Source organism: Molossus molossus, unplaced genomic scaffold (genome assembly GCF_014108415.1).
Source record: "Molossus molossus isolate mMolMol1 unplaced genomic scaffold, mMolMol1.p scaffold_m16_p_1, whole genome shotgun sequence".
In the NCBI taxonomy this organism is placed as follows: Eukaryota; Metazoa; Chordata; class Mammalia; order Chiroptera; family Molossidae; genus Molossus; species Molossus molossus.
The window spans coordinates 129,395,851-129,413,368 of NW_023425344.1; the positions used below are offsets into that span (position 1 = coordinate 129,395,851).

General features: G+C 33.5%; 1 protein-coding gene across 1 annotated transcript in view; it reads right to left on the reverse strand.

The window, feature by feature from the left end:
* The window catches only part of LOC118638698 (coiled-coil domain-containing protein 7-like), a 375,882-nt gene that overhangs the window by 245,365 nt on the left and 112,999 nt on the right, over window positions 1-17,518 (reverse strand). Inside the window, exons 13-15 of the mRNA XM_036274854.1 lie at window positions 17,376-17,461; window positions 15,076-15,112; window positions 2,883-2,948 (exon numbers count right to left, since the gene is read on the reverse strand). Of these exons, the coding sequence (XP_036130747.1) occupies window positions 2,883-2,948; window positions 15,076-15,112; window positions 17,376-17,461 (189 nt within the window). The remainder of the gene's footprint in view (window positions 1-2,882; window positions 2,949-15,075; window positions 15,113-17,375; window positions 17,462-17,518) is intronic.

The window sequence follows — 17,518 nt, forward strand, 5'->3', positions numbered from 1 at the left end:
ATGCTGAAAAAGCATTTGCCAGAATCCAGCAGCCATTTCTGATAAAAACGCTCAGCAATGTGGGAATAGAGGGATCATATCGTGACATAATAAAGGCCATAGATAAAAGACTTATAGCAAGTATCATACTCAATGAGCAAAAACTAAAAGCATTTCCCTTAAGAACAGGAAGAAGACAAGGATGCCCATTTTCACCACTCTTATTTAACATTGTACTGGAAGTCTTAGCCATAGCGATCAGACAGGAAGAAAAAATAAAAGGGATCCAAACTGGAAAGGCGGAAGTGAAACTGTCATTATTCGCAGATCACACAATACTATACGTAAAAAACCCCAAAGACTCCATAAAAAATTTACTAGAGTTAATAAATGAATTTGGCAAAGTAGCAGGATACAAAATTAACATCAAGAAATTGATGGCATTCTTATACACCAATGGTAAAAATCACAGATAGACAAACTTAAAAAACAATTCCATTTACCTCTGTGGCAAAAAAAATTAAGATACCTAGAAATAAACTTAACCAAAAAAATAAAAAACCTATTGGCAGAAAACTACAGGTCATTGAAAAAAGAAATAGAGGAAGATATAAAAAAGTGGAAGCACATACCTTGTTCATGGATTGGAAGAATAAATATCATTAAAATGTCCATACTACCCAAAGCAATCTATAGATTCAATGCAATCCCCATCAAAATACCAACATACTTCATATAACTAGAACAAATACTTCACAAGTTCATATGGAACCAAAAAGACCCTGAATAGCCACAGCAATCTTGAAAAAGAAGAACAAAGTTCTTGGGATCACATTACTAGATTTCAGGTTATACTACAAAGCCACTGGAATCAAAACAGCCTGGTACTGGCACAAGAACAGGCATATAGATCAATGGACCAGGATAGAGAGCCCAGAAATGGACCCAAGTCAATATGCTCAATTAATATTTGACAAAGGTGGCAAGAGCATACAATGGAATACAGACAGCCTCTTTAATAAATGGTGTTGAGAAAATTGGACAGCTACATGCAAAAAAAAAATGAAACCAGACCATCAACTTACACCATACACAAGATAATCACAAAATGGATGAAAGACTTAAATGTGACCCATTAATCCATAAAAATTCTAGAAGAAAATGTAGGCAACAAAATTTTGGCCATCATACACAACAGAATTTTCATTAATACATCACCTAAGGCAACAGAAACAAAAGAGAGAATGAACACAGGGACTACATCAAACTCAAAAGCTTCTGTACAGCAAAAGATACAATCATGAAAGTGGAAAGACAACCCACTGTATGGGACAGCATAATTGTCGATGATATATCAGATATATATATATGTCAATGATATTTCAATATATATAAAGTGCTCATACAGCTCAACAAAAGGAAGACAAAAATCCAATTAAAAAATGGGCAGAGAAACTAAAAAGACACCTCTCCAAACAGGACATACAAATGGCTAAGAGACATATGAAGAAATGTTCACCATCACTAATCATCAGAGAGATGCAAATTAAAACAACAATGAGGTATCACTTCACACCTGTCAGAATGGCCGCCATCAACAAATCATCAAACAACAAGTGTTGGTGAGGGTTGGAGAAAAGGGGGACTCTAGTACACTGCTGGTGCGAATGCAGACTGGTGCAGCCACTATAGAAAACAATATGGTGTTACCTAAAAATTAAAAATTGAACTATCATTTGACCCAGTGATCCCACTTCTAGTAATATACCCTAAGAAGCCTGAAACACCAATCACAAAGAATATATGTACCCCCATGTTCATAGCAGCATTATTTACAATATCTAAGATCTGGAAACAGCCCAACTATCCATCAGTAGATGAATGGATAAAAAAGCAGTGGTACATATACACAATGGAGTGCTATGCAGCTGTAAGAAAGAAAGATCTCTTATCCTTTGAGAGGACATGGAGGGACCTGGAAAGTATTATCCTAAGTGAAACAAGCCAAACAGAGAAAGACAAATATCATATGATCTCACTTATTTGTGGAATATAATTAGCATAACAGTCCCAGAGACATGAAAGTCGGGTACACATTGATAATCACTGGAGGAGGGGGTGTTAGGGGAGAGATAAACCACAGAACTTATATGCATGTATGCATGACAATGGAAATGGACAACAAAGCAGTGAGAGGGCAGGGAAGGATGAGGGAGGGAAGAATCAGTGGGGAAAAAAGGAGAAACCTGTGTACCAAAAATAAATTAATTAAAAAATAAAATAAAATATTGTCTCAGTTTGAAATAGATTTCCTTTGTTTTATATTGATGTTTACTTCTCTTTCTAGCTTACTGCTATATTTCACTCATATGTGAGATATAAAACTGAAAGCAACAATTGAACAAAAAAAATAAAAAGTCATGCACACATACAACGGTATAGTGGTTACCAGAGGGAAGGGGTTGAAGAGGTAGTAAGACGTAAAAGGGGTCAAATATATGGTGATGAAAGATGATTTGATTTTGGATGGTTGGCACACAATGCAATGTATAGAGATCACGCATCATAGAAATGTACACTCAAAACCTATATAATCTTATTAACCATTGTCACCCCAATAAATTTAATTTAAAATGATACAATAAAACTCTAGATGTTGTAAAAAATTAATGACTGTCAAATTTTATTAATATATTCCTAGTGTGTAAAACGAATATGCTTTAAACCTGGCAAAATAGTATAAACTTAAGAGTTAACAAGATCAAAATTATTCATTTAAAAAACCTGCATAATTTTATTAACCAATGTCAGCTCAATAAACTCAACTTTTGAAACAATGTTAAATAAAAACTTAATAATTTTTTCACATATTTACAATTTTTAAAAGATATGATATACTTTACCTGTAATGCTTGTTTCAGTTGTTCCTGAAGGATTTTGTTCTCAGTTTCCAGAGCATATATTGTTTTCTAGGATGCAACATAAGGGGGAGAGTAGGATAAATTTTGTACTTTTTTTTCATTAGTTTACTGTTATAATTATTACCTTTCTAAAAGCCATATATAGAGCCAAGATAACGATTTGGGGATACATTTACTGCACACTTTTCAGGCATAATGGTGAATCATATCTGTAGCTATAACTTCCTATTGATTTTTCATAAGCAATTGGACATTGAAACTGGTAAATCATAACTGCAGTAAATTAAACATTTCTTTTCTCCTTTTCCTTATGCCTAAAATATTTAAATATAAACATTTCAAATTTTATAAAAAGAAGCAACTTTGTTCTTAACAAAAAAACATACTTCTGAGTTTGTGAGGAGTGGATTCTATGACACATGAAATAGCTCAAGAATTCTTCAGCAGATGGAAGACAGTTTGAGAAACTCTACTTAAAGTCTCCAGTTCTGCTCTGGTATAGCAGAGCAAATTCCTACTGGACAAGCCCTATAATACACAACCACCAAAAACTATGTACAAAATACAAATATCAACATTTGAAAACAACCAAGTATACTTCAGAGAAGGTAACCAAAAGTAGTAAGAATCTTGGTTTTGGTGCTTAGTCCAAGAGTAAGCCCTAGATGAGTCAGGCAAGGCTCTTAATAACTGACAGAAAGCCTGACTTTTAGACTTTAAAAACCAGAAGATAGAGTTCAGGACAATCACAGCCACTAGAAAGGTCATGGGAAAATCACACAACAAAGGGAGCCAGAGACAGGAAGTCCCAAACTGTATAATATCTTTCCAATTCACCCTCCAAACCCAAAACCATATATACATAGAAAAGACTCTAAGCAGCCCAGCAAACACTAAAAAATTAAAATCCCATTTGAGCTCCTGCCTTAGTACAGAATTTTTATTTTTCATCCAAGCATGTTAATTATATATTAAAGCAAAACAAAAAAACAAAAATAATACCAATCATTGGAAAAATATAGAAGAATCCAGAGTTTCAACATGACAATCCCAATATCCAGGATACAATTTAGAATAACTTGACATTTAAAGAAACCGGAAATGCTCTTTACTATTAAGATAAAAGATAATCCACAAAAAGTGAATCTAACATAGTCCAGATTTTAAAATTAGCATAAAGAATTTTAAAGTAACTGTTATAACAATATCCAAAGTAAAATAAATATGCTCATAATGAATCAAATTATGGAAATCCAAGTATAGAAACAGAAACTATAAAAAATAGCCAAATGTAAATTCTAGTATAGAAAAAATAGAGTATCTGAATTTAAAAATTTAATGGATGAACAAGGGAGCTGATTGGATATGGCAGTATAGAGTCAGCTCATTTGAAGATACATCAATAGAAAATATGTATCTAAAGACAAAGATAACAATGATTAAAAAATAAATAGAGACTGAATAACATTAACATTTGAAATAGTATCAAATAACTAACATGTCATTGTATTCCAATAAAAAGAAACAGAGACCCTGGCTGGTTTGGCTCAGCAGTTAGAGTGTCCGCCTGTGGAGGGTCCTTGGTTCAGTTCCCACTAAAGGCACATACCTTGGTTGCAGTTTGTCCCCAACCCCGGTTGGGGTGGTCGTGTGGGTGGCAACCACTCGACATGTCTCTCTCACATCGATGTTTCCAGCTCTCTCTTCCTCCCTCTTTCTCTCCTGCTTGACCTGAAGCTAAATGCAAAAAAAAAAAAAAAGGTCCTTGGATGAGTATAAAAAAAAGGGGAGAGAAAGTAGTAAAAAAAAATAGTGTTTGAAAAAAATTGTTGAAAATTTCCAAAACTTGGAGAAATTTATATGTCCAAGATGTTCAGTAAACCCTAAGTTGATGTGTATGAAGAAAATAATGCTCACACATATCAGAGTCAAATAGTTAAAAACCAAATTTAAAACATTTGAAGAGCAAAGAATAATGACACATGGAAATGATTATTTAAATGACTGCTTATAATCAGAAAAATATATGAAGGCCAAGTGAAAATGGAAAAACATCTTATAATAGAGAGCAAATGACCCACTTCTGAAATAGTTATTTTAAGAAACAAAAGAAAGCTTTAGATTTACATTTTTATTCTTATTAAAATCTGAGAGGACATGGGATCTATAAAAATAGTAACAGGTGATAATTGGGACAAAAATAAATCTTCCAGCCACTGATCAAGAGATTTCAAATATGACATACAAGGTGCTAAGAAAACTCATATTTATAAACAGACAAAGAAGTATAATACTCTGATAGAACCAAATAACTTTACACAGAAGGGCCAAGTTGAACAGTCCCAAGAGATACCCCCACTGAAGTAGATGTAAAGGGACAAAGACGAAATAATTAGGAATAAAACTTTAGAACTGGATGCAATGAGAGCCATGCATTAGGTTCTCCTGAGATTTTGTTTTTAAAAACATAATTTTTTAACTTAAAAGTGAAAAGGCTACTTCTGAGAATAGATTTAGAAATATTATAAAGTAAATGGTAAAAATATAGCACTGAACATACAAATAGAAGCCAAGACTAAAAAGATAAAACACTTAAAGAATAGGTTTAAGAATCATAATATTCAAATATTAGTTCCAGAGGAATAAAATAAAAAATAAAAAAAGAAGAAAAAGAAATAGAAAACAATACTTCCTTAAACTAACAAAAAAAAAAAATTAAGACCTGATAAAATTTAAACATCAAGGAAAAATTAGAGCAAAAAGTAAGGGAACAGGGTCACAGAAAACTATTATACCCACATCTAAACAAACATTCCATGAGAGAAAAATAATATTCTATTTTGTTTAAGCTACTGAATTTTATAGGGTCTCTTTATATAGCAGCCTCCCCTATTTTCTAACTAATAAATATATAGAAAATTAAAATAATAAAACAAATCTAGATTTTATTGAATTTTATAAAGAAGAAAGAGGGAAGTGAGAAAGGGAAAGAGAATATATACCCCACTGTGATAGACTATAAATGACCATAAATTCTTTGCAGTAGCTCCCATCAAAATCTGGAGTAGAAGAAGATGTAAACAAATGGAAGAATATTGGTATTCATGAACTGGAAGAATTAGCATTATTAAAATGTCCATACTATCCAAAGCAATCTATAAATTCAATACAATACTTATTAAAATACCAACAGTATATTTCACATATCAAAAACAGATACTCTAGAAGTTTATATGAAACCAAAAAGGACCCCAAATAGCTGCAGCAATCTTGAGAAACAAGAACAAAATTAGAGGAATCACAATACCAGATATCAAGTTATACTGCAAAGCCATTGTAATCAAATCAGCCTGGTACTGACACAAGAACAGGTGTATAGATTAATGGAACAGAACAGAGAACCCAAAAATTGACCAAAGATATTATGCTCAATTAATATTTGACCAGGAGGCAAGAACATACAATAGACTAAAGACAGACTCTTCAATAAATGGTGTTAGGAAAATTGGACTGCTACATGCAAAAAAAATGAAACTACACCACCAACTTATACCATACATAAAAATAAACTAAAAATGGGTAAAGACTTAAATGAAAGTCATGAAATATAAAAACCCTAGAACATAACTTAGGCAGAAAATTCTCAGACATCGCATGTAGCAGAATTTTCACGAATATATTGCCCTAGACAAGAGAAACAAAGAAAAAAAAATGGGACTAAATTAAAATCATAAGCACTGCACAGCAAAATAAACCATCATCAAAATGAAAAGGGAACCCACTCTCTGGAAGAACATATTTGTCAATGCTACATCTGATAAAGGATTAATTTCAAAAATATAGAAAATACTAATACAACTCAACTAAAGGAAGACAAACAATCAAATTCAAAAATGGGCAGATTCCAAAATGGCAGTGGAGTGAATGGTAGTTACACACACCATCTCCCAGAACCAAACTGAAATGAAAACTAAAATAAAGACAAATCATCAGGAAAAACTAACAGAAAAGCAGACGAAGGGGACCTGCATAATCACAGACAGAAAGAGGACACTAAATTGAGCCTGGTAAGAACTGCAGTATATAAAATAGATTTAATAGAGGTCTACAGAGAATTACACCCCAAAACAGCAGAATTTACATTATTCTCAAGTGCACATGGGATATTCTCGAAGACAGACCACATGATAGGACACAAAAAAAGTCTCTATAAGTTCAAGAAGATTGAAATCATATCAAGCATCATCTCAAATCACAATGGCATGAAACACAAAAACATTTAAACAAATGGAGGCTAAATAGCACGTTATAAAACAATAAATGGGTTACCAAGGAGAAAAAGGGAGAAAATTTAAACTTCCTGGAAACAAATAAAAATGAACACACAACAAAACAAAATCTATGGGACACGGCAAAAGCAGTCTTGAGAGGAAAGTTCATAGCACTACATGCCTACCTCAGGCAACAAAAAATTTTTCTAATTGACTATCTAACCTTACAACTTCAAGAACTAGAAAGCAAACAAAAGAAAAACCCAGAACAAGAAGAAGGTAAGAAATAGTAAATATCAGAGCAGAAATAAATGACATAGAGACTAAAAAACAACAACAACAAAAAAAAGAAAAACAACTCAAAAGATCAATGAAACAAAGAGCTGGTTCTTTGCAAACATAAACAAGATTGATGGGCCCTTAGCTAGACTCACCAAGAAACAAAAAAAGAGTACCCAAATAAAGAAAATCAGAAACAAAAGGCGGGGGTAACAACTGAAGTCACAGAAAAATATAAAGGATCGTTGTTAACAAATACTATAAACAATTATATACCAACAAATTGGACAATCTAGGCAAAATGGACAAATTTCTAGAAACACGTAGTCTCCCAAAATTGAACTGGGAAGAGATAGAAAACTTGACCAGACAAATAACAACAAATAAAATTGAAGATGTGATCAAGAATCTCCCAGCAAACAAAAGCCTGGGCCCCAAGGGCTTTTGGGGGGAGTTTTACTAAACAATCAAAGAAGAAATAATACACATTTTCCTCAAACTCTTCCAAAATTTTCAAGAAAAAGACTTCCAAATTCATTTCATGAGGCCGGCACCATTCTAATCCTAAAACCACATAAACACTACAAAGAAAGAAAACTACAGGCCAATATCCCTGATGAACATAGATGCCAAAATCCTCATCAAAATATTAGCAAATCAGATCCAGCAATATATCAAGAAAATTATTCACCATGACCAAGTGAGATTCATCCCAGGGATGCAATGCTGGTACAATGTTCACAAATCAATAAATGTGATACCCTATATAAACAAAATGAAAGATAAAAATCATATGATCATATCAAACGACACTGAAAAAGCATTTGACAAAATCCAGCACCTATTTCTGGTAAAAAACACTCAGCAATGTGGGATAGAGGGATCATAACTCAACATAATAAAGGCCATATATGAAAAACCAACAGCCAACATCATTCTCAATGGACAAAAACTAAAAGCATTTCCTTTAAGAACAGAAAAAAGACATGGATGCCCACTTTCATCATTTTTATTTAACATAGTACTGGAAGTCTTAGCCAGCAATTAGACATGAAGAGAAAATAAAAAGGATCTAAACTGAAAAGGAGGAAGTGAAACTGTCATCATTTGCAGATGACATGATATTGTACATAGAAAATCCTAAAGATGCCAACAAAAATCTACTACATTTAATGAATTAATTTGGTAAAGTAGCAGAATACAAAATTTACATCAAGAAATCAACGGCATTCTTATACACCAATAATGAACTCACAGAAAGAGAAACTAAAAAAAAATCCCATTTATCTCTGTGGCAAAAAATATTAAGATATCTCGAAATAAACTTAACCAAATAACAAAAGGACTCATTTTCATAAAACTACAAGACATTAAAAAGAAAAAATAGAGGAAGATATAAAAAAGTGGAAGCATATACCTTGTTCCTGGATTGGAAGAATTTACTTCATTAAAATGTCCATACTACCCAAAGCAATTTACAGATTCAATGCAATTCCCATTAAAATACCAACAAAATATTTCACAGAACTAAAACAAATATTTCAAAAGTTCATATGGAACCAAAAGAAGACCCGCAATACCCACAGCTATCTTGAAAAAGAAGAAAGTAGGTCGGATCGCAATACGAGATATCAGGTTATACTACAAAACCACTGCAATCAAAACAGCCTGGCACTGGCACAAAAACAGGCATGTTGATCCATGGAACAGAACAGAGAACCTAAAAAAATTCACCAAAGACATTATGGTCAATTAATATTTGACAAACGTGGCAAGAGCATACAATGGAGTGAAGACAACCTTTTCCATAATGGTGTTGGATAATTGGACAGCTACATTAAAAAAAAAAAAAAAATGAAATTAGACCACAAATTTACCTCATACACAAGAATAAACTCAAAATGGATAAAAGACTTAAATGTGACTCGTAAATCCATAAAAATCCTAGAAGAATATGTAGGCAACAAGCTTTCAGACATCATACGCAGAGGAATTGTTACTGATACAAGGCCTAAGGCAACAGAAATAAAGAAAAAAATTAATACATGGGACTACATCAAACTAAAAAGCTTCTGCAAAGCAAAAGATACAAGTATCAAAATGGAAAGGGAACCCACTATATGGGAGACGATAATTGTCAATGATACATCAGATAAGGGGTTAATTTCCAACATACAGAGTACTCATAAAACTCAACAAAATGAAGACAAAGAACCCAATTAAAAAATGGAGGGAGGACCTAAATAGACACCTCTCTAATAAGGAAATACAAATGGCCAAGAGACATATGAAAAAAAATGCTCATTTTCAATAATCATTAGAGTAGCAAATTAAGACAACAATGAGGTATCGCCTCACAACTGCCAGAATGGCTGCTATCAACAAATCATCGAACAACAAGTGCTGGTGAGGGTGTGGACAAAAGAGAACTCTAGTACACTGCTGGTGGGAATGCAGACTGGTACAGCCACTATGGATAACAACATAGAAATTCCTCAAAAAATTACGAATTGATCTGTCATTTGATCCAGTGATCCTACGTCTGGTAATATACCCTAAGAATCCTAAAACACCAATCAAAAAGAATACATCCACCCCTGTGACCTTAGCAGTGCTACTCACAACAGCAAAAATCTGGAAACAGCTCAGGTGCCCATCACTAGTTGAGTGGATAACAATGCTGTGGTACATTTCTACAATGGAATACTATACAGCTGTTAAAAAAAAAAAAAAAAAAAGAAGGATCTCTTGCCGTTTGAGACAGTATGGAAGACCTGGAGAGCATTATGCTAAGCAAAATAAGCCAGTCAGAGAAAGACCAGTATCACATGATCTCACTTATATGTGGATTCTAATGAACTCTGTGCAAAATAAACTGATGATAACATAGAACCAGAGGCATAGAAACATGGAACAGATTGATGAATCTAAAATGAAAATGAAAAGTAGTAGTAGGAAGAGATTATCCAAAGAACGTATATGTATAACCCATGGACAAAGAAAACAGGGTGGTGAAGGCCTCAGGTGGGGTGGAAACCCAGTGGAGGGGCACAATGGGGAAATAAAGGTGGTGACAGCTGTAATACTTACAACAATAAAAGGTTGGTTTTTTTGTGTGTTTTTTTTTGAAGGTGTAGTAAATTTTCTCACTCCTTAAAACTGAGCTGGCCTATTACTTTTCTGGCCAATAGGATACAATGCAAATGATACTATCTGCACTTTGAGCTTAGGTCTCAAGTAGTCTTCCAGCTTTGTTTTGCTCCCTTGCTACTGAGAATCCTTCTGTAAACTATCCAGGGCTAGCCCTCTGGAAAATAAGACACTTTAAAGAGGTCCTATCTGTCCTAGATGTCCCAACTATGACCTCATACACGTGAATAAAGCTAACCCAACCCAAGCCTGCCCAGAGAGAACACATCCAGCCACTAGGAGAAATAATGAATATCTACTGGACTTTTTTCTGTATCTCCTTCAATGGTTTATGTTTTTTATTTTATTTTTATTTTTGACACTATCACAGATGTACCCCAAACAACTACTGTTTTAAATCACCAAGTTATAATTTGTTATTTAGGAAAAATTAACTGATATATAAATCAATAGAAAAATATGTTTATTTTATGCCATTAGAACATTTACAAAAAATTTAATATTATATTGGATTTCCATAAATAGCCACCAAGAATTTTACCCACTCTGTGCAAATTCTCCCCTTGAATATGGGCTAGCCTTATAACTTCCTTATAAAATATGGTAAAAAAAATTTCAAGGACTTCTGATCTCAGTTTATAACAAGCTTATTGTTTTTGCTTTTGCCTGCTTGGGTCCCAGTCACCATGTAAGGAAGTTTGGGCTAAACTATGCATGATGGGAAGCCAGACATGTGAGAGAAACTATCTTGGACATTTCCACCTCCAGCTGAGTTCCCAGTTGAATGTATCCATATAAATGGCATTAGTCAACATGCCATCAAATGGAGACAATGACCAGCTGAGTGTGGCAAACCCACAAATTGTGAGGAATAATGTCATTATTGTTTAAGCCACTAAATTTTGGGGTAGTTTGATATGAAGCAATAGAAATACCTAAAAGCAGGTGTTGCAACAACAAAAACTTAAAACATGTGGCATTGGCTTTGGGTTCAACAAGTGAGCAGAAGCTGAATGTGTGGTAAAGAGACTATTAGTGAAAACCATAAAAATAGCCAGAAGGCTACAGGTGAAGACTGGAGGAATGGCAAACAATCTGTTAGTAGAGGCTGTATAAGGCAGTGAGGTTGGGAAATTGAAGGGTAGAAAATACTGAAGGCTGGCAAAATGAGAAGGGGCTCTGTTATACAGTGAGAGAACAATTAATAAAACTCAGGCCTGGAGTAACCTGGAAGTTTAAAAGCATACCTAATTAATGTGTGGATCTTGCTAAAGATATTTTCAGCCAGAAGGCTAGAAGCACTATTTGGTTTATATTAGTGATAATACAATAAGGTACTGCGGAAGAGAGATGAGCTGAAGAAAGAACTTACAAAATTACAAAAGTGTGGTCAAAGACAGAATCTCTAGCCTGCAAAAAATACTCTCAAAGTAAATTATTTTAATGCAAAGATCAAAGTCATGGTATAGACAATAAAATGGAGCTTCAGCGTCAAAGTTAACTCAAGGTTGTGGTTACAGACCCTTAGTTAAGACCTCAAATGTATTTGAATATTCATGGATCCTCCATACTAAATAAAACGTATAGTGGGGTTATTGTCCTGATATACCTTAAATGAAAATATATCTATCTCAGAATTATGGGCTTTTGAGTAAAAGAATGAACCACAATAACACACAAGGAAAACAAAGTGTTTAAGAGGAACACCATCATATTAAACTAAAAAGGACAGAAATATTTCAAAAATACATTTGTCTTTTCTCATATCCACATGATTAAGCTGCTAATCACCCACTAAGTAGATACTTGGCTGAACTAAATGTACTTTGTTTCTATAACAAATAAAATGAAAATCAAAATTTAATAAAACAAAAAATTATATCAATTTATCTAAGTATGATTTTGTTAAATACAATTCTGGCTACTAGCTGCTAGTATATATGGTATCTTTGATGAATTAGAAACATTCATCTTTCAATCAGTCAAATACCAGGATGTACAGTTGGCAAGTAAACCATGGGCTGAATTTCAACACCCACTTTTGCCTTAATCCTCCCTTGTTCAAGGTACAGTTTGTACAATATAAAAACAGCCTTGGGTCTGAATGGATTATTTTATCTTCATACTTTAAATATTAGAGGTAAACACAAAAACTAGTTTATTTAAAAAATTAATAGAGTTTTATATTTCTTATTAAGCATTATATAAGTATTAAATTACTTGGGCAGATAGATAATAATGCCAACTTTAACTTCATAAAAAAGTCATTTAAAATGACACTCACTAGATGCTACAGACTGAATGTTTTTGCCACCCCACCCTACCCCCAAAAATTATAAACTGAAACCTATTCCCTAATGTGATAGTATATGGAGATGAAGTCTTTGGGAGATGATTAGGTCATGAGGATAGAACCTGCATTAATGGTATTAGCACCATTATAAATGAGACTCCAGAGAGCTCCTTTGCCCTTTGTCATGTGAAGATGGTGCCTTGATCTTGAATTTGTCAGCCACTAGAACTGTGAGAAATAAATGTTTGTTATTTAAGCCACCCCTTCTGTGGTATTTTGTTACCTGTTATGGTCTTAATGCTTGTGTCCTAAAAGAAATTCATATTTTGAAACCCTAATGCCTGGTGTGATGGTATTATGAGGTGGGGCCTTTGAGAGTTAATTGGGTCATGAGAGCAGAACTCTCATGAATTAGCTTAATGCTCTTATTTAAAAAGCTGAGATAGCTCCTCTGCCTTTTCTGTCATGTGGAAATACAATAAGAAATCTGGAGCCCAGAATATGCCCTTAGCCCACAATGTTGGCACCCTGACCTCAAACTTCCACCCCAGAGCTGTTAGAAATAAATTTCTGTTGTTTATAAACTAGCAAGCCCCTCATATTTTGTTAGAACAGTACGGATGGACTAAGACACATTCCAAATTAAAAACAAAACAAAACACTAGTTTAATTACTTCTAATATTAACAATATGGGATTATAATAATTTTTTAAATTAAAAAATGCTGTCTTATATAAAATAAGCTTATAAGTATTGATAGGAAGAATTCTAAGGTGGCCATCAAGATCCCCATCTCTAGTGTTATGCCCTGTATAATCCACTCCCTGGTACATACCTATTCATTGCTTCTAGCCAATAGAATACAACAAAATGATGAGATGCCACTCCCATGATTAGATTGGATTATACAGCTAAAGTAACAAGATGTCACTCCCATGATTGTATTATATTATATAAAACTCTGTTTTTGCAAACATGAGAGACTCTTGACTGGCCTAACGAAAAAAAGCGGCTCTGATGTAAACTGCCTATGAAGATGACCACATGGCTGAGTATCTTAGTCCTACAACTGTAAGAAACTGAAGTTTGCCACATTCACTTGAACTGGGAAGAGGACCTCATGTTAAAGAATGGAGTAGAGTATGGCCAAAACCTTGATTGCAGTTTGGTGAGTGAGAATAGGACATAACTAAATCATGCTCAGACTCCTAACTCTCTCAAAGTGTGGAACAATGTAAGTTGTTTTAAGTTGCTAAATGTGTGGTAACATATTATTCAGGAGTAGAAAAATAATAAAGTTTTACATCCAATATTGCAAGCAGTGCTCTCATTTTCTTTCCAAATTTATGTTATCTGATTCATTCTTGAATCATTCAGGTACCTACTGTGGGACAATTAACTCTAACCACTCACTAAACTGGATGGTACAATGCTCTGATGGTTATTATGAAGTTAAACTGTAACAAAAGGAAGTTCTCCATAATGAAGATGAAATAAAAGGGTTACTTGTACTCCTTTTATTAGATCACATGAAAATGAGTGAGCTGCATAATTTACAATTTCTGGAGAACTTTTCTAATTTACTTACCTCTTTTTTGAGACTGATAGGGCAGCTATTGTTTTATCCACCCTACTAATGGAAAATAGGAAGTTTAAGTAGATTAAAGGGACTTGTTGAATAGTATGGTGATTGTGTGGGGAAAGAAGAGTAAGATAGAATACAGTAAAGGGGGATAAATGGTGATGGGGGAAAATAAAATTTTTTAAAATGCATGATATATCTTTGTAAGAACAAGCGATTAATTATTTAGCTGGTTCTCTATTAATGGATATTTGCTTAGATCCAGAAAACAAAAGGGACTTGTCTAATGTCACATAACTAGTAACTCCCTGTTGACTCCCAGTATGATGTTCTTTCCTCCATGATATTGCCTATGGTTGAGTAAACCATGATTTTCATGACCTTGACAGGAAACATACCTAGATTTACCATTTTATTTTCTGAAGTTTACTAAGAAATGTCTACCAACAAGAAAAAAAAAACATCTTAGGAAGAACTTTAGAACATGCATATATACAGACATCCACACACCTATATTCACGTACATACTAATGGTGTCTATACATATCATTCTCAGAGCACTTATTAATCAAACTTAGAGGCATGGTGAGAGTGTATTACCTTGGCTTTAAGGAACTCTTCCATTTTAAGCTGTTTCCTATAATTAAAAATGTTTTAAAATAGGTCATGATAATTTTAAATTACATGACTACTTTGCTTTTGGGGGAATACTTAAACCCTTTATTAAAATAAAAATTTTCTAAAAAATGTATATTTTAAAAGCCATAAAATCCATATAGGTTAAGTGATAAGTAACTGAATAACATTTCTCAAACTAACTTTTCATTGGTATGATTAAAATGTGGAAAGATGATATGGGGTAAGGATTTTCAAAGTACATTGGTCCATATTTTCTTCTCTGGTTATTTTGTCTTTGTTAGGTCAAAGATCAAGGTCATTTGTCCAATGAATTTCTTTTTAGAATCTGTGGAGCTGTATGAACATGGAATTTGTAATTTCTTTTTCAACTGTATATTTATATTAGGGTTTCACCAATCCAATTCAAAATGCAAAAGTTATTTTATATTACTAAAGAAAATATTACTTAATAAGACCAGTTTATAAAATCTACACACATTAAAAAATAGATAATTATTTCCATAAAATAAGTACAATGAAGAATTTCAGTAAAGCCATAGCCAAGTGCCTCAGGTGGTTGGAGTGTCATTCCCAACACCAAAAGTTTGCATTTTTGATTCCCAGTCAGGGCATATACCTAGGTTTTTGGTTCGATCCCCAATCAGGGCACAAATGGGAGACAACTAACTTATCAATGTTTCTCTCTTACATCGATGTTTCTCTATCTTTCTCCTTTCCTCCCTTCCTCTCTCTCTAAAATCAATTTTAAAAAATATCCTCCGATGAGGATTAAAAAAAAAAGAAGAAGTTCAGTTAAAAAAAATACATAGTCCATTCCCTGGCCTGTTTGGCTCAGCGATTAGAGCATCAGTCTGTTGTCCAGTGAGACCCGGGTTCGGTTCCGCTAAAGGCATGTAACTCAGTTGCGGATTGTCCCCGGCCCTGGTTGGGTCATGCGGGTGGCAACCACTCAATGTGTCCCTTTCATGTCGATGTTTCTCTCTGTCTCTCTCTCTTTCTTTCCCTTCCACTTTATCTGAACAAAATATGGAAAAGTGTCCTTGGTGAGGATTAAAAAAATATACATAGTCCAGACTAGGGAGTTAATGTACAAATTACAAATAATTGGCCATCAAGGACACAATGTAAATTTTTTCCCATAAATTATTTATAAATTTAATTCTGTTTGCCTGTTACTAAATATCTTGTAGTTCATTCTCCTCCTCTTATGTCCATGCTTCCCTTCTCAGCCTTCTCTCACAATCATATCCTTGTTTGCTTATAAAATTATATACAGTTATGCAACACTAATAACAAGAATACATTCAAAAAAATTCATTGTTAAGCAATTTCATTACTGTGCTGACATCAGAGAGTGCACTTACATAAACCTAGATGGTATAGCCAACTACATACCTAGGCTATATGGCATAGCTATTGCTCCTGGGCATGTTACAGTACTGAATACTGTACGCAATTGTAATACAATGGTACTTGAGTACCTACATACATCTAAATATAGAAAAAGTACAGTAAAAATACAGTATAAAAGATTAAAAATGGTACACCTGTGTAGGTCAATTAATCATAAATGGAGGTTGGAGAACTAAACGTTGCTCTGGGTGGGTCAGTGAGTGAGTGGTGAGTGAACATGAGGCCTAGAACATTACTGTACCCTACTGTAGACTTTATAAACACTGTACATTTATGCTACACAAAATTTATAAATAACCTGAGATTAAAATTATGCAATTAAGAGATACAGTAACATTAATATGTATGAGTTGCTGCCAGCATGACACGGCATACTGTTTTACAGTAAATAATTTTTTCTAAGTAAAAAGATTACACTCAGAAATAACAATAAAAAGTACATTAGTAAATACATAAACCAGTAACATAATCATTTATTATCATTATCAAGTATGATGTACTGTACATGACGGTATGTGCTATACTTTCACATGGCTGGCAGTGCAGTAGGTTTGTTACACCAGTATCAACGCAAACACATGAGTAATGTGATGTACTATGATATTACAACACCTACAGTGTCACCAGGTGATAGGAATTTTTCAGCTTTATTAAAATCTTATGAGACATTGTCATATATGCAATCTGTTGTTGACCAATATGTTGTAATGTGGCTCATGACTATATTTGCTAATGTTATTTTTAAGAAACCTATTAATAAGTTATATTTATATTACCTCAAATTACTTGTATAAAATAAAAATATAAAATAACAGGAAAAAATATTCGCATATATTTTTATGTCTTACGCTTCTGAATCCTCAGATTTTTCTTTGGCTTTTTTCTTCTCCATTTTCATAGTTTTCTTTGTCCGATCATATGTAGACTTTGTTGTCTGTGTAATTTTATATAAAACAGAAAATGTTAATGAGACAATAAATTATAGGAAAAC